Raw genomic sequence first — 25,751 nt, 5'->3', positions numbered from 1 at the left:
ACACACTATTTTTTTGGTCTCATTGAGTGATCCTGAAGGGATTGAATAATGTTTAAATGCACCTGTATTTTACAAACAGCTATAAAGAGGGCAGGAGGAAAGCCAAAGAGGGAAGGACTTGGTCAGACCTCCAGTCAGTGTCTGGGCAAAGACCACCAAGGTGTAAAACATACAGATATTTGTTCAGCACATTACTGTTCCTTGATGCTTTGAGGTTGTATTTAAAGTTGCATTTTTCATGAAACATTGTAGAATTTGGCAATATAGTCAATATTTTATAAGTGTACATTTAGTTTTTATCAATTAATTTGTTATTAGGAGGAGTGTCCATTGTCTTACCTTGCCTTGGAGAACTGCTTTTCAATACCATTTAGAATTTTACTGCGTGTTCAATACTATTTTTTCCCGTGTCATTCCACTTTATTAAACATAACTTTATTTATGGACTGTAATGTTGTGAATTCTTTATATTTCCAGATTTCTTGAGTTAATACTGATGTCTGGGGAAAATTTCATGTGAATAACCTCATTGGAAATATGAAAAAAAAAAAGCGTTCAATACTTATTTCCCCCACTGTATTTATATAGATTCATTACTTCCAAGACCTGCACAATTAATCGAATATCAATCACGATTATGATTTTGACTGTCCATGATTAAATGAACATGACTGACTGCAATATTGACATTTAAAGTTCGTCCTCTGCTCATAGAAAACTCCGCTGCAGATCAAATCAAGTGCTTCCTACACTTACAGCCAATCACCATAGAACGGCGCAGGGATGTCATTTTGTAATGCCAAAACCCGAAAACAGAGTTAGCATTTTAGCCCTCGAGCTGCCAGCTTCGCTTCGAGCTCCAGCACTTTGCGCAAGGGGAAATCATGACACTAACATGATGCTAAATGGCACTACAGAGGTTGTCGGGGACATTAAACGTCATGACGCCGAACGGGAAAAAAAACTTTGCAGATAAACTCAGACCACTCTATAGTGCGACCATTTCACTTGCATTTGTGACTGAAAAGTACTTTGTGCAACTGTGAAAATATATTTATTCGCAATGGTGTGAGTGACCTGTTCAGAGTTGTGTAATACAATCAGAATAAAAACTACAAAATGCGTCTACACCACGCAACAGTTGCTTTCACACTTTTCAGCTCCTCAGTCAACCGAACACGTGTGAAAATAATGCAGAGAAGTCATTATGATGACGAGTATCTCTGCATCATCTGCTTCAACTTCCCGATATCACAAACCGCCATCTTTCATTGATCCCACAAAATGACCTGCACCTGCGACTGTGATCTGCTCGTGTAGACACAACGGCTTTGGGTGGACTAAATTAATAATAATGCTAACGCTACAAGATGGGTTAAATTTAAACTTCTTTATTAAATAATTCCTCACCAATCATAATCAAGTGTAGCAACTGTTGAGTCTGTAAATACACAGGACACTGCTGCTCTTCCTTCACTAACTCTAATTCACTTCAATTAAACTGACAGTTGCCAGACATCACTAGAAAAGTCTACTCCAGTTTCCATGTTTTGATTTAATCCTCCCAAAACACAATATTATCAGCAGACATGGCAACACTGTACTGGGGGATCCGATCTAAAACTGATAAACAAAAATAAAACTACTAAAATGTAAAGACAGAAAATGTGCTTAGTTATAAATAAGTCATTTAATATATATTAAAAAAATATTATAATAACTTCATTAAATACAAATAAAATGAGAAATGAAATAATATTTAATTACTATGGGTTGCATTTAATATCAATTTGACATTAAGCTTAGTTCGCTATTTCCTTAGAAAGCTATTAGCCGTTTTCCTAATATGGATCATTTTTGTGTTAATCTACTTTTAATTAGGACTCTTTATTGTTTAAGATATTTAAAAATAAATATTTTATAATTGTTTATTTAACCAACAGTATTTCTCATTGCTATTATTTTAACTCAATTAACAGTGACCATGAGCAGAGAGCTTACATTTAACTGTTTATGATAGACCTCCTGATTAAAGCTTAAACTAAAAAAAGATTGGTTTCTGGATCGGTATCGGCTGTAAAAATCCTGATCGGAGCATCAGTAATGAACACCATTAAACTAAAGCGCTTTGCATCTGACGGGTAAATGAACTCACCCAATCACATCCTATATGAGATTATTCAGATATATACACAATATACACAGAGCGGGTCGAGAACTGACTCCAGCCCAGAACCATGACCGTGGAAAATGTCTAATAGTGTAGCTTTAAATATATTTAAGAGGAGCAGACGTCAAAGACTGAACATTGAGGCTTATTGTATTTGTTTACAAGGTGGAACAGGTTAATGGTTGTTTTTTTTGCATACAGCCTGTAAAATTAACTGAAAATATTAGATTTAGTTTATCAGAAGGTAAATTAATTTGTCATGGCTCACACTATGTTCCTAAATTCTGTCATAATTGACAAGCTCAAGTTTTCTCATGCCTACTTGTGTGTTATATTGTGGCATGAGAAAACTTAATAAATGTGAAAGTGCAATAAAAATATGTTGTCACTAAAATCAATTAATAATCGTGATAAATAATCGAGATCTCAATATTGATCAAAAATAATCGGCCATAATTGTGAAACCCTATTAGTTCCTAACAAAAACACTTGTAATTTTATATTTAAAAATGTTTGCATGACCATTTAAAATGACTCAACCAAAATTTTAACATGAAAAAAAGGAGATATAGCAGTGAAATATCAGTGAACACTTGGTGTGATATGACATTTTTGACTGAAAATAAAAATCACCTGAAGTTTATTAAGGTGCTCCAATAAGCTGCAAACTTTTCCTGGTACTGCCTTTGAAATCAGGTCCTGAAGAAAACATTCTCTTTGAGACGGACCCCAGCCAAGAAACCAGCTAACCACACAGCGCTGTTCCTGGAGAGTCACGTATGACAAAGGCACTGGACCATCACTCTGATTGATGGAAGAGTTATCCAAATGTTCTCCCACTTTTAGGCATAGCATATCTTGTGAAGCAGTAGGGTAGGATGTAATGGAGGATAGGAGGCATTGAGGCCAACCTTGGCCCTCAGCTACTGGTATAGCTGATCTGGGGGTTGACTCGAGACATACATGATTCTTCATCGAAGGCGACTGTGGTAGGCTTGCTTCTTGCAAGGCATGATGAAACCAGGCCATTTTCTAAGATAAAACAAAAGTACACCATTTAAAAACTGATCCATCAAGTATTTGATCAATTAATGTAAATGTAAATCAGTAGTCAGTCCAATTATTGACCCTATTCAGACCTAGTATTAACATCCTAATTAGGTAATCTGGACAGTGACAGTGGCAAGTAAATATCGCTTCAGGGTTAAATGTGTCTTTGTGATCTGATCACTCTTGCACAGGTGGTCCTGAACATATTATATTTGTAGTGTGAACCTTAAGGCCAAGTAGCATCGTCAAATTTGAACTGCCCTGTTTTTGATTGATTGTTCTGTCCTTAGCCTGATGTTTTGCATTCATTAATATGAATAAGATGTGCACTATCAAATGTGAAATCTCTCATATATACCTCTTACCATTCTCAACATGAACTCCAGAGTTGGATCTACCGGGGTGGCATGGGGGTAAACTTCCACCCTAATAAGCCTTGCCATCCCAGATTTTTGGTATCCGAATTTATAATATGACTAAGTATACGATAGATAATGCTGACATTATGTAAGACTTTATTTAGGTAAAACTATCTCAAAGCCGGAAATGAGAGTGTCATGTAACCCTTGAGTTCAAAATTGCTGGAATGTCTGACAAGTTGACATGATTTTTACTTGAAGCTTCAGAGGCAAAGGCAATGGCAATTAAGGAAGGTATAATTTATTGTTAAAAAAAACTAAATGATACAATTGATAGTTGTTTTTATAACTTTTGAGGTCTGAGGTAGCTAGGAACTAGACTAAGTTTGTGGAAGGTAGGGGTAAATCAACTAGCTAGTGAGTGTAGCAATCCATATTTTGTTGTGAGAAATTTAGCTAACATTCTATGAAGATGTAATACGTTGATTTGTGTGAGTGATGTAATATGCCGATTTGTTTTTGCTTAGGCAGTGAAGCAAGTGGAGAATATGTTTATCAAGCTAACTCAAATATAGTGTGGCAACAGGGACAGTGGCAACAGGAACAGGTTGAGCATCAGCTGTAGATGTAGATACAGATGTTTCTTTGTGCTTTCAGTGACTGCAGTAATGAAAGAGATTTTTGATTTTCAGGGTTCTACAAAGAGCTAGATATAACTTGAAGTGGCCTTTAGAAAGCCATAGCTAGCAAATTCGTAGCAAGATAGGTAGGCAAGTTTGAACAAGCAAAGAAAAAGCAGTTCTCCAAGGCTAGGTAAGGCAAGGAACCAGCTGAAATCCGTAAGTAATTATACCCCCTATCTGTGTAAATTAATATCAGCTGAGTTAGTAAATTGATGGTCTATAAAAAGGCTTTCCATTACTAAGGTGTCACAGAAGAAACATCTCATGATGGGTAAAAGCAAAGAGCTCTCTAAAGACCTTCAGAACCTTATTGTTGCGAAACATATTGATACAGATGTATTTCAAAACTTCTGAATCTTCCAGTAAGCACCATTTACTGTTAGGCCATGTACCAGTAAGGCCATCCGCAACATTACTTTTTATAAATGTCCATTTTATAAAAACATTGCCTCCTTGAACAATAATATTTTAAAGTATTTTATTTGTAATGTCTTCAAAATCACCTGATCTGTATTAGGTGATTTTGAAGACATTACAAATAAAATACTTTAAAAGTCAACAGTTAAATAAATGGATCTTTATTGTGAGCATAGTATATATCATTGTGAACTGATTTCAGTGGGTATGATCATCTACCAAACTGAAATATCCATTTTTAAAGAGAATCAAAATAGCCTCCTAGCACAATGATATTGACAGATCCAATGAATTTAAATTGGAATTACTTTAAAATACTACAGTAAAATGAACTGATCTTTTTGTGAGTAGGTGCCAGTGAAAATATCTGCTTGGGTTTGATCATCTACCAATTTGATATGTCCATTTTATAATGGATTACAACGTGTCTAATTTCTCAATTAATTGGCAGATCTTGTGTCTTTCAATAGCAATTACTTTACAATTCTAAAGTAAAATGTATTGATATTTGTGAGCATAGAACTGCTTTAAGGCAGTCTGTCTACCAATTTGAAACATCAATTTTATAATGGGTTAAAAAGTGCCTCCTGGCACAATTCTACTGACAGATCCACTTATTTTTAAGTTACTTTCAAATTCTACTGTAAAATTAATTGAGATATACCGAGAACTGAGTGACATGACATTGAAAACACTCTCTGGTTTTTCAGCGCTAGTGAATAAGTGTAATGTGCAGACGAACAGTTTGCATCCTTTCCTCAGCCCTACTGAGACATGACTGGACCGCCTGACATACTATCAAAGCCCAATCTTTTCACTGAGTGAGTAAACCGAAACACTGGGGCAGTCGCAAAACACTGCCCTTGTAAAAAAAAAAAAAAAAAAAAAAAAAAAAAAAAATGGGTTGCACTTGCAAAAAGGTTGAGGACCGCTGCTCTAAAACCGCCACTGGCAGTAAACCAATTACTTATGGGAAACACGGACCTGTCAACACTGCTGTGTGAATTATCTACCCCGTTACACAGCAATACACGGTGTTATGTTATCACAAGATATGGCATTGATGTTAATCACATCAGAGAATTAAGAACAAAGGAATGCAGATAAAGCAGGATGGTGCGAAGGCACTTAGGTGATACAGTCTAAAGGTGCTTCACACGCATTTCCGCCCTCAGCAGTCGTTTTTACATGTAATCTTATGGTAAGCGGAATGCAGCTGCTTTAAAAAAAATAATAATAATAAATGAAACACGTACAGCAAAGGATACATAACAATAAACAAGTACCTTTTGTTTCTCTGTCAGGGAGGTGATCTTTTTGTAACTTTCATAACCCCTTCAAAAAAGAGACCATTTTTCACGTCCAAAACATTTAACTGGGTTGTTCACACGATTGGTCACATTATGATGTTAGGTTTCGTTGTTTCTTTAGAATTTGTCTCCAATAAAAGAGCAAAAAAACACAGCCTAGCTCTACGTCATATAAACTTAAAGCAGACGCTTCTTCTTCTACTACTACTACTTCGTTGTTGTCAGACCCGCTTAACATTGCCACCTACTGAACTGGAGTGGAACGACCCTGACCAAGTTTATGGCTACCTAATCCGCGTTCCAACGAATACGCGCTAATGCATGCATTCACACCTTGCATTAACATGGGTTCTTGGTGATCCGATTCAAGTGTACAGGGCTACGTACTGGTGTGAACGAGGTCAGATTCGTTTCGAAGACGCACTGTTGCAAAAACCAACAAACAAAAAAACAACCTTCAAGAATACTGCAGGATTTTCATTTTTCTTCAGGATGTTTGCTGGTATCAAAAGGAGTGATGAAATCCTGCAGGACACATTGACAAACGCTGCAGAATATTCCTATATGGATTTAAATGGAGCCTTCAGTACAATAGTGCAGGAATGTCCAGTACACTTGCTGCACAAGGGAAAAATCCTGAAGGACTGCTGCACACCTCCTGCAGAAATATAATAATGTTCTAATTAGTACTTAATCTATCCTGAAGGACATGTTCTTAATTCCTGTAAATAAAAAATAAATAAAAAAATGCAGGTTATGTAGTCGACAAAATTCATTTAAATATGTTAGCTCTGCTTTAAATGTGAAAAACATGCTGTATAAACATTCTTTCTGAAGTCTTTTAGTGGATATATAGGCATGATCATTTTAGGGTGAAACACATGTTTTCGTCATGAACAACTGAGTGTTTTAATGAATAAATTGAGTAAATTATTCAATTAGTCTTTCAGTGAGTCAATTTACAGAAAGGACCAGTAAATTAATCTTTTTCGAGAAAAGATTGATTAACTGAGATGACTTCACTCTTTGGCACTGTAGTCGCACGGGTATTCGAATGCACAAATTCAACTGTCACCAACCGTCATGTCTGTAGAGGTCTAGTCCAACTTTTATTAAATCATTTCTATAATCTTTATGGTGTGCTAAATTTCTGTCCTCTTAGCTTGCATACTATCAAACATGGTTAATTTTATTATTTACACGCAGCACTTAGTGTAACATTAGCTCACTTGCTACCAAACACAGCTAATTTTAACCTACACACAGTGATTGGCGTAACCTTGTATGCTCGCTTACTAGCAAACACAGCTCATTTAAAAAAATGTTTTTTATTCTTTTTTTTTTTTTAGGTGTGAATTTCAACGGCTTGGACACTTCACAGATTGCATTAGCTGACATAATTTCAATAAATAAAATAATTCATTTGTGAAAATACTTTGCTTTTGTTGTGAAGTTATTTCCCCCGTATGTTCCTGCAGGACACAAAACTGGCCATGCCCTGCAGAATTTCAAATCTAACTTGCACAATAGTCCTGCAGGAAGTAATTCCTGTGTGTGTTTTAAATAAACCTGCAGGATATAGTTCCTGGAGGATATAATTCCTGCATATAATATTTCCTTCATAGAATTTCACACCTAAAAAAAAAAACCCTAACTCTGAATATGAATAAAAGAATCATCTCAGTTCATCTCAATGAAATGAATATGCTTTGAGTGATCAGATCACAATGTCCTTACAAAAAAACCCTACTCGGAGATGGTCTGGGACGCATATGGCTGCATCACATTTGTAATGTGAATGTGTCTCGATGTGTCCCGGACAACATAAAACATGTAAGATATGCAAGAAAGTGTCATCAAAAAGCGCAAATGATTACATAAAATCATTGCGAGACTGTATGTTTTTATAAGTTTCATTAGCAGACTATACAATGAAAATTTTTTAAACATTCCATAAATGCAGATAAAATAGGATTTGTGGTACGCCTCTGCGTCAAAATAAGTGCAGTGGAAGGCTGATGTAATAAATGTGCGTCACGCTCTTTCTCATGTGGAAACAATGTATGAAATTGGAATGCAAGTTGTCATTGGAGACGCATTTCAATGCTATTTGTGAATGGCTATGCATCTCGGTTGTCCAGTGATCCAGTCACTGGAGACGAATATTTATACCATTTGTGAAGCTCATACACCATATATGTAAAAGGATATTAACTCTGTTAGGAACAGCATCAAGTACCACTTCAAATTACCAATTCTGCAGGGCATGGTGAGTGTTTGTGTCCTGCAGGATACATACAGGGGAAATAACCACAATAAAAGCAAAGTATTTTCACAAATTAATTATTTTATTAATTGAACTTATGTTGCATAATGACTGATGCAATCTGTAAACTTTCCTACCCTGAGTAAAATTCATACCTAAAAAAATAAAGTAAAAAAGGTAAGAAATTTTTAGTAAATTACTAAAATAGCCATGTTTGTGAGTAAGTGATCTAATGTTGCTAACTGCTGCATATAAATAATTAAATTATCTGTGTTTGTTAGCAAGCGAGCTAACGTTACACTGACATATTTTTATACCTTAAAACTTTGTTTTACCATGGTCATTTTTATACAATTACTAACAACATTAACACATTGACATTTTTATTGATAATTGACCATGTCTATTTTTCTATTAAAATTCCTGAAATAAATACACATAGGTATACACAACATTCATAAAGACAAGAGAATAAGTGATTTTTTGAAATACAAAACTGGCACCTGAAATCCTATCATAATAATATAGAAGTGATTTTTAAAAAATAACCTGTATGTAAAACAACAAATATATAAATATTTTCATTACATTTAAATCTGCCCTCTCCGAACCTGGTCCATCAGAGCTCCCCAAAACAAATTCATTATCTTTTGTTTACACAAATACCCAGCAATATACTGGAAGAGGCCACTGAAACTGTGAAATTAGCTTCTAACTATGGATGGACAATTCCAGCCCTGAGGGCCTGCAGAGTTTAGCTCTATCCCTAATCAAACACACCTAAACAATCTAACCAGTGTAGTTTTGGTTGGTAATAAATGCAAACTTAATGCAGTTATATTTTCACATATAAATAAGAGAAGCCATTTTGCACTCTGATTTCTTTTAACACTGGTGATGTCATGAATAACAGAAAGGGAACAGACATAAGGCAGTTTTTAGTGGCAAGAAAAGACAAGCAAGATGAGGACTAGTTCAGTAAGTACATACTAGTTTTTTAAGGCATTCAGGGCACATTGGTCACATAAACATGAACAGCATTGTATGAATTATAGCATTTAAAGTGTTGTGTTGATATGCTGTTTAAAGTATATAACAGAGTGGTTCACTGAAGCACACATCTGCATTACACGAACCAGTTAATCTGGGCAAATTGAAAAAAGCTGGCCCCCTGAGAGTCAGTGTATAATTCACACACTGCCTGACTCATCAGTACTTTGTTGACAGGAGACAAACCCGAATGAGGTTGTCAGTAGAGCCAGAACAGCGCCGCAGAAGTGAAGAAAGAGGGATGGGGGAATAGGAAGGGGAGGGCTTTGGGTTAGTTTGTGAAAGTTAAGACACATCGAGCGACCACGTCAACAGCGGAGAGAAAATGGCTGCAGAGACGAGCACCACTGCGCAGGAATGAGAAGACGGTCACAAAGTTTCGGGAAGACTTAAATTAGAACAAAGAAAACTAGTGGTTCACTGACATCGTCTTTCATTTCGCCTCCTAATATTTGAAAGATATTACCTGTAGCCCTGAGCCGCAAATTCATTCAGTGGTTATATTTAAAGTAAGATTTGCGTGTTCTCTAGTTTTGTTTAACTTTCATTTAAATAATATTTCTGATCAGCGCTCTCGTGGGGATTTGTTTTTCGCGAGGTGATGTTTTTTTAACGGTTAGGGGGGGGGAGAGAAAACCAAAGTTTCTGGATTTGTTTTAAAGATATGCTTCGAAGAATGGCGACACTGGACCTGATGATTTTATTTGCGCTCTGGCTGTGCGTTCAAGGTGGGGCGCCACAGGGAGATTTAAGTCCGGAGGTAAGCAGGCCAGTAAGAGTGTGTAGGTAAATACAGCATGCAAATACTGATACAGAGATATCACATCAATTTGTTTGCATGAAAATATTGTATTATTTCGCTGCTCTCAACACACACACACACACACACACACACACACACACACACACACACTCAGCTGCTCTGTAATTCTGTTATCGAAGCTTACAAAATTGCGGAACTGCTGGAAAACGACTCGAGCGTTGTGTCCGAAGAATGGACAAGATACATGCTACTACACAATACTCTGACTGGGACAGACCAGCTCAAATGACTTCTTCTTGCTGTATGTAGGTCTAATTGACATTATGTCAGGTGATCAGGAGCACGAGAAGGGAATTTCAAAAGAGTCAAAATTTCTTATTTGTTTCTTTCTGATTAACACTGCATGAAAAGAATAAGAACAGTGTATGAGTTTATGCTCTTTGGCGAACGATTGGCGCCTGGTGTCGGCCCTCTGGGCCGGCAGGGGGCGCCCGGGGGGCCTCAACAATTTGGTGTGAAAAATAAACTCTCTCTCATACACACACACACACGCGCACACACACACACACGCACACACACGCACACACACACGCGCGCGCGCACACACACACACACACACACACACACAATCAATTCCTAATGTAATGTAAAGACCAACCTTGTTCCTGGAGATCTACCTTCCTGACATCTTTGGCTCCAACCATAATCATGCCCACCTGACCATCTAATAATTTCCATAAGAAGTTCTTGATCAACTAAAACAGATGTGTTAGTTGATCAAGAACTTCTTAAGGAAATTATTAGATGGTCAGGTGGGCATGATTATGGTTGGAGCCAAAGACGTCAGGAAGGTAGATCTCCAGGAACAAGGTTGGTGACCATCTCTCTAGAGCAGTAGTCACCAGCCTTTTTAAGCCCAAGATCCCTGACCTTGACCTTGATGCAAAATCTACCTATCGAAGAATTGATAGAAAAGACTCCAACTTGAGGCATTTTATTTAGTATTTTAATTGTATTTGAATTACATTAAATGTCTTTGTTTTAAAATTGATGCAACCAAGAAAACAATGTAACAACACTGTAACACTTGCAGTGTTGCAGATCATGATGAAGATTCACATGAAGTGTCATTGTAAACAGTAAAAGGCTTATTCGCTGAAGCTTCTGAAGGTACTACCATTAGCATTTTATAAATGAACTATAAAAAAGAACATTCTAACAACATTCTCAATTAAGCTAAGTGCAGTTGTACCGTGGGGGAAATATGTATTGGATCCGTCAACATTTTTTTTTTCAGTTTGATTGATTGGGCCATTCTAATACCGTGATTTATTTTCTCTGAAACCAATTGAGAGTTTCCTTTGCTGTATGCTTTGGATCGTTGTCCTGCTGGAAGCTCCACCAATGTCTCATCTTCATCATCCTGTTGGATGGCAGCAGATTCTTCTCAAGAATCTCCCGGTAAAGGGCCCCATTCATCATTCCTTCAATTATATGAAGTCTACCAGTACCATGTGATGAAAAACAGCCCCACACCATGATGCTTCACCTCCAAACTTCACTGTTGCTGTAGTGTTTTTAGGGTGATGTACAGTGCCATTTCTTCTCCAAACATGGTGTGTAGTACAACAGCCAAAAAGTTAAATTTTGCGCTCATCTGATCAGACTACACTCTCCCAGTATTTCATAGACTTGTCCAAATGAGTTGTAATAAACTTTAAACAAGCTTCGACCACATTGTTCATCATGAAATATGGATGAAAATGAAACCAAACATGCCCTGAGTAATACTGTTCTTAAACACAGTTTAGATGATCAGGTTAAGTTGTATCTCTGAAACACATTCGAGATCATTTTAACCTTAATCAAATTACTGCCCAATTTATAAATCTTCTACACACTTTCTCGCGACTCAACCACCAGACATCAGCATGAAGTAGTAGGTCTCCGTCAAGCTTATCCAATAATGCCTTGAATAAGCGCTTTTGCTCGTATTGAGTTTATCATTTTGACCACCAGTGTCATTAAGTGAGAAAAGTCCATGAGTTTCCCAGCCACGAAGTCAGGAAAATCAGGATCATTACGGCACAGTACTATAAAACCAGAGCACAGATTCCTGTAGCAGTACACCACGGAGTGTGGTTTTTATGTCGGCTTTGTTTTTGAAATCTGTGAAAATAGTCTCGGCAGTATTGGCCATTGCTTCCTTGAATAAGTCACCATCTGTAAAAGGCTTTTTGTTTTTAGCCAAAAAGTAACTTACATGAAATGATGCTTTGATGCAGCTTTAATTTGAGCGGCAGATTTTGTAAAAAGTGATTGCTCCGATTTCAGCTCGTCAACTTTCCTAGCATGGATTGTACTCTTTGGTGGATAGCTGTCTTTAAATTTCAGGTGGTTGGTGTTGTGGTGCTGCTCCAGATTTCCACTTTTACATAGTGCTTGTTCTTGGTGGCACAACATACATACACACTTATCTTTCACCAAGCTAAAAAGAAACTTCCCATTCTTGATGGAAATTGTATGTGTTCACGCCTTCTTTCGTGGAGCCTTCACCATTCTATCTTAACCGTTACATCGTGGGCTATCATCACCATGGAGAGCCGTATAGTGACGTTTGTGACAGTTAACTAACCGGTGCCCTTTTCTTAACTCATTGGTTATTTTAATGAAAATAAATACATCAGTTGGATCAAGAAAAACAGAGAGAGAAGCTTACAAAATTGAACTTTAATCAGGCATGATAGTCAGTATGTTTACATGGACAACAATAATCGAATATTAATCTGATTAAGACAATACTCTAATTAATAAACTACCACATAAAAAGCAATTTTTGATTACCTTAATCCAACTAAAGTCATACTCGAAGTAAACACAAATCGAATTAAGAAGTGGAGTATTCCTGTTTTAGTCGCATTATCGACGTGCATTATAGACATGTAAACACCTTAATCACACTATTGTCCCACACACTAACGTCGTGTTGGAGTTTTCACCGCATTCTGTGACAGGACACACACACACACGGCAGTGCTCAACCGTTTGACGGCAAACAGAGCATGGCTGCGTCCCAAACCGCGTACTTACCTACTAGGAGAAATACATGTTTCTCAGCTACTATATAGTAGGTAATATATATAGTAGTACATGGTTGCGGCTACCGACGCAGCCTACGGCTTCAAGCAGTCATCTGTTCGCACGTACAGCATGACAAATAATTAACCGCACTTGAAGCTTTCATAAAATTAAAATTGAAACACCCAAAACTGTGTACGGTACCATAACGAAGATGAACTGTATGTTGATACGTGAAATTCTGGAGGGAACGTCGGACGGCGTGGCGTGGTGATGTAATGACGTGTGCCGTTACTTGAACTATGTTATAACGTAAAACGGGAACATGAAAGGAATATTTTAAAAGTGACTCATGTAAACACCTTAATCACAATATTGTCTAATTCAGAATAAGGTCAATCATTAGATTACTGCTGTCCATGTAAACGCAGTCAATGATAAAGACCTACCAGTCGATCAGAATCAATGAGTTGGTGATGTCTGTTCTAGAGTTTACACAGAATGGTACACAAAACAGCATCAGTGAGTGAGCATCCGTTCTGTTGGAGGAAATGCCTTGTTGATAAGAGAAGTCAGAGGAAAATGGCCCGATTGGTTTGAGCTGGCAGGAAGGGTATAGTAATTAATATAACACTATTTACAAATGTGTTGAGCAGAAAAGCATCTCAGCATGCACAAAACATCGAACCTTGAGATGGGTGGGCTACAACAGCAAAAGACCACATTGTGTTCCTCAGAAAAGGAATCTAAGGGTACACTGGGCACAGGCTCAGAAACTGGACAGTTTTGGTCTTTTTCCGGACTGCAACTGACCAGTTTCAATGATTCTGTGCCCACAAAAGGTTCAGAATCTTAGGACTCTAGCATGGCTCAACTGGACCCACCATCCCTCAAGGTACATGGAAGAAATGCATCAAAATTATTTTCTGTCCTGGCATCTAGGTGGTGGAATGAACTGACTTCTTGTGTTTTCTTTTTATGCTATTGAACTAGAGGCTAGCCCTTCTGTAAACTATAAATGACTGGGGTAGCGCTCAACATGGCAGCTACAGACCCCCTCTGAAAGTACTTGAAGAGCAAGGACAATTCTATTGTTTTTGGTATACACTAAAGACATTTGGGTTTGAGGTCAAAACATAACAGTGAGACGATAGATCAGAGTTTCAGTTTTCAATTCCTATGGTTTACATCTATACAGTATGTGTTAAAATATTTAGAACATGGCACCTTTTGCTTGAACCCACCCATTTTTCAACAGATAAAAATTTTTGGAACTGTGATTGACTGGTGTTTCTTTTTGCCCAGGTGTGCCCTGTTAGATTGATTGTTTAAACAATGAATAGTGGTGAAAGTATAGTTCCAATACTTTTGAAGGGGTGTCTAAATCTTCCTTTTTCACTTTGTCTAATGTCATTCCCCAGGGATTGGTTCTTGGCCCCATTCTCTTCATTATTTACCTGTTGCCCCTTGGTCAGATCATTCACTGCCATTGTCTTCATTTTTACTGTTACACCGATGATAACTCAGATTTATGCACCCACCTCCACACTGACACCTCTACCCTACTATCCTGTATTCTTGATATCAAACATTGGATGCATCCTAACTTTCTAAATCCCAGTAATATAAAACTAAAACTATAGCTATAACTATATTTCTTAGTGAATTTGCAGACTTTGTCTCAAACCTGGTTGTGTCTGTAGATAAAGCATTAATCTTCGGAGACTTTAATATTCATTTTGATAACCTGGAAGACCCTCTAAGATTAGCGGTTGTGTCTATTTTAGATGCAGTAGGGATTAATCAGAACGTAATCGGGCCTACTCATAATGGTGGTCACACTCTTGACCTCATACTAACATACGGACTAAGTATAGAAAATATTATAATTTTTCCGCAGTCTGAAGTTGTCTCAGACCATTATCTTATCTCGTTCATAATACGTATTGATCATAATATTTCCACCTCGCCTCGCTACCCCGTAAAACGTACCTACACATCAGCTACTGCACCGAGCTTCATAAATAACCTCGCAGAAACATATATTAGATTTGGATCACCGTCAGATCCCATAGAACTCGATCAGGCGACTGAAAGCTCGGAGTCAACACTCCACTACACGCTAGATAGAGTGGCTCCACTCAAAAGGAAAATAATTAGACAATAAAAATTAGCACCCTGGTATAACGATCAAACGCGAACCTTAAAACAGACAACTCGACAATTAGAACGTAAATGGCGTCAAACCAAACTGGTGATTTTTCAAACAGCATGGAAGGAGAGCCTACTGAAATATAGGAAATCTCTTGGCGATGCTAGAAAAATCTATTTCTCCACCTTAATAGGAGACAACAAAAACAATTCTAGATTCCTTTTCAACACAGTAGCAAAATTAACTAGGAATAAAACCACTACAGAGAGAAACACTCAATCATTACATACCAGTGAAGATTTCATGAAATTTTTAATTGATAAGGTTGAAAATATTAGACGTGAAATACGGGCCATTAAATTAAAACCGGACAGTACTGTAACAAACCCATTACATGACAATGTAGCAATATCAGATCAATGTTTAGAGTGTTTTGCTCTGCTTAGAGAGACCGAACTAGCTACATTAATCTCTTCAGCCAATTCATCAACTTGCATACTAGATCCCGTACCTACGTGTTTGTTTAAACAGATTTGTCCAGGAGTACTTGAACCACTTTTAAATATAATCAATTCTTCCATAAGCACTGGCTATGTACCTAAATCACTTAAATTAGCAGTTATTAAACCCTTGATTAAAAAACCTGATCTTGACCCGTCTCAACTGTCCAGATATAGACCAATATCAAATCTCCCCTTCATCTCTAAGATGTTAGAAAAGGTTGTAGCAAAGCAGTTATGCTCGTACTTAGATAGGAATAACATTCATGAAATGTATCAGTCAGGATTTAGACCTCATCATAGCACAGAGACAGCGTTAGTTAAAGTAGTAAATGACCTTCTACTGACCTACGATCAGGGTTGTGTCTCACTGCTTGTGTTACTCGACTTTAGTGCAGCTTTTGATACTATAGATCACACTGTTCTTCTTGATAGATTAGAAAATGTTGTTGGCATTAAGGGAACAGTCCTCTCCTGGCTCAGGTCTTATCTGACCGATCGTTATCAGTTCGTAGATGTAAATGGTGATTTCTCCATGCGTACTGAAGTTACTTTTGGAGTTCCACAGGGTTCTGTTTTAGGCCCACTGCTCTTTACTTTATATATGCTACCCCTAGGTCAAATTATTCGTAAACATGTAATTAGCTTCCACTGTTATGCTGATGATACACAGTTGTATGTTTCAGCGAAGCCAGAGGACAGACAGAAGCTTAGTAAAGTTGAGGATTGTGTAAAGGACATTAGACATTGGATGTTAATTAATTTCCTCTTACTTAATTCTGATAAGACAGAAGAACTTGTACTAGGACCACGTGTAGCTAGAAGAAATCTTTCTGATCACATGGTTACTCTGGATGGTCTTTCTGTTTCATCATGTACAGCAGTTAAAAACCTTGGAGTGATTATTGACTCCAGCCTATCATTTGATGCTCATGTAGATAATATTACTAGGATAGCCTTCTTTCATTTCAGAAATATTTCTAAAATAAGAAACATATTGTCACTACATGATGCAGAAATTCAAGTTCATGCATTCGTCACCTCTAGATTAGATTACTGTAATGCCTTACTGTCTGGATGTTCCAGTAGGAATATAAATAAGCTCAAGTTAGTCCAGAATGCAGCTGCTAGAGTCCTAACTAGAACTAGAAGATACGACCATATCACACCGATATTATCAATACTGCATTGGCTCCCAGTAAAATCTCGCATTAATTATAAAATACTCTTATTAACCTATAAAGCACTAAACGGTCTCGCACCACAATATCTAAGCGACCTTTTGGTTTTATATGATCCGCCACGCCTACTTAGGTCAAAAGATGCAGGCTATCTGACGGTACCTCGAATAGTGAAGGCTACAGCAGGGGGAAGAGCTTTCTCTTATAGAGCCCCACAGTTATGGAACAGTCTTCCTATTAGTGTTCGGGACTCAGACACAGTCTCAGTGTTTAAGTCTAGGCTTAAAACGTATTTGTTTACTCAAGCCTACCCTGACTAGATTCTGTTCTACTACTTCGCAGTCATAATAATCTTTTTTCTCCCTCTCTCCTTTCGCCGAGCGCCACACGAATTTATGGAGATACTAGAGATCCAGATCCTTTCTGCCTCTGGATGGAGCACAAATCTTCTTTAATTCCAGACTGCTGGGACTACGGCTGCTCCTAACGCCATACAGACTTCATATAAATCCATAATGAACTTTTTCACACTATCTGTTGTTACCCAGATGAGGACGGGTTCCCTTCTGAGTCGGGTTCCTCTCTAGGTTTCTTCCTCTTAAAACATCTTAGGGAGTTTTTCCTTGCCACCGTCGCCACTCAGTGACTTGCTCAGTTGGGATAAATTCACACCTTTAATATCTGTATACCGTGTTGATATTTCTGTAAAGCTGCTTTGAGACAATGTCTATTGTAAAAAGCGCTATACAAATAAAATTGAATTGAATTGAATAGCCCCAAAATCCCCCCAAATAAAACAAAATCCGAGTAATGCTGAAGTTCTTCACAATTTGCTGTGTTTTTTATGCGTTTTTCGCAGAAAAGTACTTGAATTTGGCAAAATTGCAATTGCACGAAATTATTTTGCGCAGTCTTTCACCATGATGTTTGTTAGTAAATGAGACCTCTTAGCTGTACACATGTGCGATGCACATGAATCGATGACTGCTTTGGCTGAATGCCTGTTGTGATGATGCCCAAATGGCCCAAACCTGCGGTAATTTTTAAAAATTGTAAGCTCCTCCGAATATTGTGGAGTTTCCTTGATTTTGCATTAATTTCTGCGAACGCAAATTCCTGGAGGTACTACCTACCAAACTACCTGTTTCACTGCACATGCAGTTTAAAATCCTTCTACTTGCATATAAATCCCTTCATGACTTAGCTCTGTCCTTTTTAGCTGAGCTTCTTTACCTGTACTCCCCTGCCTGCACTCTCAGGTTTCCTGGTACTGGATTTTATCATCCAAAATTCAGACCAGTCACTGTTTGGGGCAGATGTTTTAGTGTCATGGCCCCAAACTCTGGAACACTACCTCAGTTTCTTCAGCTTTGTTCTCCACCTTCAAGGCCTAGCTTCAAACCTTTCTCTTTTCTCAACACTATCCATCTTTTTACTCCAGTTGATGTGGGTGTATTTCCACCTTCTCTCATTGCACTGTGTATTTTGTCTGTATTCTGGTTGTACAGAGACACTGAGTATGAGAAAGGTGCTATATCAATTAAAATGCTTATTATTTATTATTATTATTTTACTTAGTTTGAGTGCTCAAGAAAATTAAATACTAGTCCTAATTTACACTGTTTAAAAAGAGTGACTACATTCAACCAATTAATCAGTAATATACTTAAATTTGATAGGGGCGAATATTTTCTGGAGGCTGTGTAATTATTGATTACTAGTAGCAAGCTCAACAGTGGACAATGTCACTGTCTTGATGGAAGCCATTGGTAGGTGTGCTTAGCCACAGGCCTGATAGTCAGTGCTATGGGCTGAACTGATTACAAATACAATTGACCAGATGATGTACACTAAATTAACACAAATCCAAAAAACAGGCAGAGTATTTCTTTTTTTATAATTTTTTTTTTTTAGAAAACTTCTCAGCTTTAGGGACTGGGATCCCATTGGGTGAAACAAAAGTTGTGTGTGTGTGAGGTTTTTACTTTAATGTTGCGCTTTAAAAAAAACAGCTCACGGAAGCTCATGGGGAGGGTTCCAACCTAACTAGGTAACCTGTGGATGGTCTCGCTTGGATAGCCTAATGATTAAATACAGTTTACATTCAAGACTTTTTCATTATTCAGTAAACAACATCACTTGGATACTATAAACTATAGACTATACCAGTGCTTGAAGTGAAAAAAAAAAGTGCCAGTACTCCCCTTATTCACATGTTGCTGTGTGTTTTGGCCAGTATTTGCTAATGTAAAGTATTACATTCTGAATTTCCACAGTGAATAAAAGATACTAGGAGATATGGCTGATGTTCACAACATAAATTTATTTACATAAAGGGAAAACCATTTGCCAAACTATTAATTTTATAATATAGAAAAATAATATATAATAATTTAATAATGTAATATCTGTATTTTACAGTAATAATGCAATATGTGCATATTATATTATGTATGTGTGTGTGTTTATCAGAAATTTGTTGCATGTAAACACCTTATTCAGAAAATCCACTGAAAGGAGGAGATATATGCGCATGCTCAGTTCACAAGGAATTGTGGGTGCTAACAGGTGCTTAGGTGTAGGCTAGGTATTTAGGAATTGGAACTCAGGCATACTTACAACAACCATCTTTATTTGGGGTTAATCAGAATAATTTAATTGATGACAGCTGTATGAAAATTACTTTTGAACATGAGATTGAATGTGATGGGTTAATTCTGAACACAGCCACATCCCCAATTATAAAAGGATGTGCACACTTATGCAACCAGGTTATTGTAACAACCCCATTTTTCCTTCAAATGTTTGATTGTTTTTCACTTAATTTTATACATTGTAAGTTTAATTAATAGTTCAACTCCCTTTAGTTTTCATGGAATGAATCCCTGCACAGGGTTGCTAGATTCCGCCTATAATGTTTGTGCATTGCAGATTATCACTGCAATTCAGAAATTCATACCACTTTAACTAGTTTTAATTAAATTGCATGCACTTTTATTCATGTAGTGCTTTTAACAATGGACACTGTCACAAACCAGCTTTGCAAAAAATCTGGATATGGATTCAGGTCCCTAATCTAAGCCAGAGGCTTGGAAAAATTACCTGAGATGACATTAGGAGGAAACCTTTAGAGGAACGAGACTCAAAGGGTCATGCAGTGCAGTGTTGAAAAGATCTTCAGAACTAGTTCAGAGTAAAATAGTAAAATCATAGTACTTTATTATTTCATTAGTTTGATAGTATCATATAGTCCAGTACTCGAAGTGGGCTGTTACTCACCGGTATGCAATACTGGCACTTCTACATTTTACTGGCGTTCCATGACTTCTTCTTGCCTACCGGCACTTCTCACAAGCTTTTCTGCCTTCTCCATATCAGGTTCTAGGCGATTCATAAAATTACCCTACATAAACTACATTATCTCCCGTTCTCTCGACAAGTCTCAAGATAAATAACGTTAATGCTAGTCATTATGTAATGTAATGTTAACGCTAAGTAATGTCAATGCCAATAATGTTGGCCTGGCTCCAATAGGGCACAAATAGAATGTGCAAATCACACAATGATTGAGTTTACATGCACATCAAATTCCATTTAAGGTCTATATTCCAATAGCTGGTGTGTGATGGGTGTTCTGGGGCACTATGGCTGCTGTCGCATCAACCAGGTGGATGCTAACACTGGTGGTGGTTTGAAGAAACCCCCCCACCATGTAAAGCGCTTTGAGTGTCAAGAAAATTATATTCAGGTTGTAGCCATATTCCGAATACAATGTTTATATGCATGCAGACATCTTTGGTCTCTTTGTTGCCTCTCTGAGTAATGCCGTCCTTGCCTGGCCCGTGAGTTTTGGTGGGCGGCCCTCTCTTGGCAGGTTTGTTATGCTCTGTGGAATGTTCAAAGTTTCTGATATTTTTTTTATAACCCAACCCTGATCTGTACTTCTCCACAACTTTGTCCCTGACCTGTTTGGAGAGCTCCTTGGTCTTCGTGGTGCCCCTTGCTCAGTGGTGTTGCAGACTCTGGGGCCTTTCAGAACAGGTGTATATATGTACTGAGATCATGTGATGCTTAGATTGCACACAGGTGAACTTTATTGACCTAATGATGTGACTTCTGAAGGTAATTGGTTGCACCAGATCTTATTTAGGGGCTTCATAGCGAAGGGGGTGAATACATATGCATGCACCTCTTTTCCGTTTTTCATTTTTTAGAGCAAGTTATATTTTTCATTTCACTTCACCAATTTGGACAATTTTGTGCATGTCAATTACATGAAATCCAAAAAAATCCATTTAATTTACAGGTTGTAATGCAAAAAAATAGGAAAAATGCCAAGGGGGTGAATACTTTTGCAAGGCACTGTAGTTTAATTCATTAATTAATTAATTCATTCATTCTAATTAATTTAGAAGACAAATTTACATACAGTACGTTTAGGGAGCCCTCCATGTTGTCATTTTAAATGTTATGAGTACAGCCAGGGCAAACAACAACAGCAACACTTTTCCAAGCTACGAGTCATAAAAGGCATGTTCAAAATGTTCTAAATAGATATTGTCATGATGTAGTTAGTATTGTACTAACAGATATTTAGGCAATTTAGAAAATTATGTCTGCCCATATGTGAGGTTGAAAAATATCATTTGTCTCCTATTTTTCACGATAAGGTGGAGAGAGTCAACCTGGCACTAGCTTTGGTACAGGACATGGGTCTGTAAGTGCTTCTTTCAGAAATAGTTCAACACAACGAATGCATCAATGGTTTCCCCAAATTCAACTGAAAATGATTTTGCCAGTTTCAAAATTATTCAACCCCTTGATGTCAAGCATCTTTAGTACTTAGTAGAGCACCACTCTGCAATGGGGTTGAATAATTTTGATTGCATTTTCAGTTGAATTTGGTATTCGTTGTGTTTAACTGTTTAATTTGCTTTTGTTTGATTTGTTCATTGTAAACAGCTGAAAGTCTGTAAATTTTGACAATAAACCTGATTTGCAGTGGGGATTAAGATCTGACAGCGGGAACACAACTCGCTAACTAGCCAAACGCGGGTAATACACCTACAGATAGAACCGTGAGGTAAGTGGCATGCCGTGCAGAGATAAACCATAAGGAACATAATTCAAGCACCATGGCAAGCAGCTCGTAGCTCAGCAGCGCGAAGCCGTGATGCTAAGGAAATAGCCTATACTTACCATTGGCGAGCAATCTGGAAAACAAACAAGTTGTTACCAGTCAGACAGCGCAGTGCCAAACGTATTGTCACAGCTTGAGAGGATGAATTGTGGCTGCTCCAAGAAAGCTGCACTTGACAATGTGATGAAAAAATCTATGACCTAATCCGAAGGCGAGAAAGCGAAAGAGGTGGAATGCTGAGCTGCAGTGGCTTGTATCACCTCCTCTCAGCTCATGTCACCATGTGACTTCATTGGTATTCATTTTCTCGACCTATCTTGCTGACGCTGTGATCATCCACTGCTATAATACCATCTCTGGTTGTCAGGGGGAATGAAACAGAACTGCCCCATGCGCCAGGCGTTGTGTGCAGAGGCCTTCAGCTTGCAGTTGATCTAGTTTCTCTTTTTCTCGTTTGTGTATTTTGTATTATCCCTGCTTTTGCTGTTTACTGATCGCCTGTCATGTGCCTGTGTTCTGTGTACTGACTATGATTCATGATTTGGATTTGTCTGCCTGCCTCTCAAATAAAATGCTTAAACTGCATTTGCATCCATCTACTCGCTGAACATGACATGGTGACATTCATTCTTATGTGAACAAACACGCATGTAAACACGATGGCCATTATTGAGGTCATGTACATATATGGTGTGATAAGCGATAGAGTAATTAGCACATTCGCCTCACACTTCCAGGGTCTGGGGTTCGATTCCCGCCAGGGCCCTGTGTATGTGGAGTTTGCATGTTCTCCCCGTGCTGTGGGGGTTTCCTCCGGGTACTCCGGTTTCCTCCCCAGTCCATGCATGGTAGGCTGATTGGCGTGTCTAAAGTGTCCGTAGTGTATGAATGTGAGTGTGTATGTGATTGTGCCCTGCGATGGACTGGCACCCTGTCCAGGGTGTACCCCACCCTGTGCCCGATGTTCCCTGGGATAGGCTCCGGGTTCCCCCGCGACCCTGAAGAAGGAATAAGCAGTAGAAGATGGATGGATGGATTTTTATACTGGGTGATTTTATACTGGGTGATACCTCAGATTCTGAACAAAGCTGGTCACAGTGATTGGAGGCTACTAAATTGATTTGCATCATAACATAGAAGAATCAGTGATGGCCTACAGTGGTGCTTGAAAGTTTGTGAACCCTTTAGAATATATCTGAATAAATATTACCAATATTACATATTTGTGAGTGGCAAAAGTAGGTGAACCTCTAGGATTACCAGTTAATTTGAAGGTGAAATTAGAGTCAGATGTTTTCAATAAATGGCATGACAATCAGGTGTGAGTGAGCTCCCTGTTTTATTTAATGAACATGGATCTATAAGATTCTGATCTGCACGACACATGTTTGTGGAAGTGTTTCATGGCATGAACAAAGGAGATTTCTGCTGACCTCAGAAAAAGAGTTGTTGATGCTCATCAGGCTGGACAAGGTTCAAACTCATCTCTAAAGAGTTTGGACTAAACCAATCCACAGTCAGACAGATTGTGTACAAATAGAGGAAATTCAAGACCATTGTTACCCTCCCCAGGAGTGTGGACCAGCAAAGATCACTCCAAGAGCAAGACGTGTAATAGTCCCTGAACCCAGGGTAACTTCAAAGCAAATAAAGGCCTCTTTCACATTGGCTAATGCTAATGTTCATGAGTCCACCATCAGGAGAACATTGAACAACAATGGTGTGCATGGAAGGATTAAAAGGAGAAAGCCACTGCTTTCCAAAAAGAACATTGCTGCCAATCTGCAGTCTGTTGGAAAAATGTTTTATGGATGGATGATACAAAATAGAAATTTTTGGTATAAATGAGAAGTGTTCTGTTTGGAGAAAGGAAAACACTGCATTAAAGCATAAGAGTATAAGAGCCTTATCCCATCTGTGAAACACGGTGGTGGTAGTATCATTGGTTGGCCATGTTGTGCTGCATATGGGCTATGACGACTTGCCATCATTGATGGAAGAATGAATTCTGAATTATACCAGCGAATTCTAAAGGAAAATGTCTGGACGGTTCCTTTATCTGTCCATGAACTAAATCTCAAGAGAAAGTGGGTCATGCAGCAAGATAATGACCCTAAGCACATAAATCATTTTACCAACGAATCTTTAAAAAAGAATGAAGTTAATGTTTTGGAATGGCCAAGTCAAAGTCCTGATCTTAATGCAGTAGAAATATTGGGGAATGACCTGAAGCAAGCATTTCATGTGAGGAAACCCACCAACGTCCTAGATTAAAACTGTTCTGTACTGAGGAACGGGCTAAAATTCCTCCAAGCCAATGTGCAGGACTGATCAACTGTTACTAGAAATGTTTAGTTTCAGTTATTGCTGCACAAAGAGGTCACACCAGATACTGAAAGCAAAGGTTCACATACTTTTGCCACTCACAGCCCAGCATACGCTCAACCTGAAACCATGTCGAATATGTTAAACAAGGTACACCTGTGTCAATTTTGCATCCATATGTGTCCAGTTGTATAGTTGCACAGTAAATATCACTGACTTTGGGAGGTCTAACAGCTAAAATGACAGGCAGATTAGACCAAGATGAGGAAGGGTTCCCTTCTGAGTCTGGTTCCTCTCAAGGTTTCTTCCTCTTAACATCTTGGGGAGTTTTTTTCTCACCACCGTCACCACCAGCTTGCTCACTTGGGATATATTCATACATCTGTATCCTGTGTTTATATGTTTCTGTAAGACAATGTCCATTGTAAAAAGCACTATACAAATAAAATTGAATTGAATTGAATTGAATTGAACCAAGGAACTGCCTGTGAAACTTCAAGATTAGCACAGACCAAACACAGCCCAACACCCAGGTAACATCAGGGGGTTGCCTTTCAGCAGGAGGAACTGGAAATATTTTTGCAATCAAGGACCAAATACAAACAAATTCTTGAGGAGAAAATGTTCCAGTCATTCAAATATCTGTGTCAGGGGTGAAAATGTATGTCCTAAAAGGACAATGACAAAAGCACAGGGCAAAAAATACAAAGGAATGTCTTGGGGAAAGAAGATGACAAGTCAACACCCAGACTTAAATCCAATTGCAAATCTGAAAAACCTGAAAATTGATGTCTCCCAAATTTGGGAAAGTTGGAGAAAGTTTGCATTGTTGAATGAAATAAAATGCAGAGGCACCCTATTTTGGTATTGGGTATTGGTCCAATACCATGGAAACATGAAACAATAACGTGAAAATATCAAAAGGAGGTACTACAGCATCTTCATACAATACAAGTAACTTATAAAACATCTTACGGCATTATAACAGCATCTTTAATAGAGAGTGTGATGTAGGCCAACCAGAGCATGCACAGCAGTAAACGGCCACATGTGAGAGAAAGCACTTTTGCAAGCATTGAGACACGCATACTTATTTTTTCCAAAGTCTACACATTGCTTGTGAGGTTAGGTGCATCACCCTGTGCTATTTTTTAATGACTATGTATGCGGATACTGCTCTGCGCACTCAAATTGGCCACACTCATACTCTTTATTAATGATAATGTTTAAATGCTATAACATCTTAAACATAAATTTCAACAAATGGAATTCATTGCATTTAACTTTAATTTGTAGAATACTGATCT

The 25,751-nt window shown here is 37.9% G+C and overlaps 2 protein-coding genes across 3 annotated transcripts in view; one reads left to right on the top strand and one right to left on the bottom strand.

The window, feature by feature from the left end:
* Positions 1-2,737: 2,737 nt before the first annotated feature.
* c7h14orf119 (chromosome 7 C14orf119 homolog) lies at positions 2,738-6,216 on the bottom strand. The gene is made up of 2 exons (XM_053681316.1): positions 5,966-6,216; positions 2,738-3,202 (listed from the first exon to the last, which is right to left on the bottom strand). The coding sequence occupies exon 2, from the start codon at positions 3,197-3,199 to the stop codon at positions 2,753-2,755; it is 447 nt and encodes a 148-aa protein (XP_053537291.1). The 5' UTR covers positions 3,200-3,202; positions 5,966-6,216; the 3' UTR covers positions 2,738-2,752.
* Positions 6,217-9,584: 3,368 nt separating this feature from the next.
* Positions 9,585-25,751, top strand: part of mmp14b (matrix metallopeptidase 14b (membrane-inserted)) — a 28,434-nt gene continuing 12,267 nt past the window's right edge. The window contains exons 1-2 of one of the 2 annotated variants that reach the window (XM_017472282.3): positions 9,585-9,814; positions 9,968-10,065. In XM_017472282.3, the coding sequence (XP_017327771.1) occupies positions 9,970-10,065 (96 nt within the window). In that variant the 5' untranslated portion in view covers positions 9,585-9,814; positions 9,968-9,969. Of the gene's footprint in view, positions 10,066-25,751 lie in introns of both variants that reach the window. The other variant, XM_017472281.3, reaches the window with a different exon arrangement.

Source organism: Ictalurus punctatus, chromosome 7 (genome assembly GCF_001660625.3).
Source record: "Ictalurus punctatus breed USDA103 chromosome 7, Coco_2.0, whole genome shotgun sequence".
Lineage (NCBI taxonomy): Eukaryota > Metazoa > Chordata > Actinopteri > Siluriformes > Ictaluridae > Ictalurus > Ictalurus punctatus.
The sequence above is the reverse complement of the archived record's forward strand: the minus strand, read 5'-3'. Positions and strand labels throughout refer to the sequence as shown.

What these genes read in the sequence shown, in the direction of transcription:
- c7h14orf119 (XM_053681316.1), bottom strand. Translation starts at nt 3,199, where the DNA reads ATGGCCTGGTTTCATCATGCCTTGCAAGAAGCAAGCCTACCACAGTCG.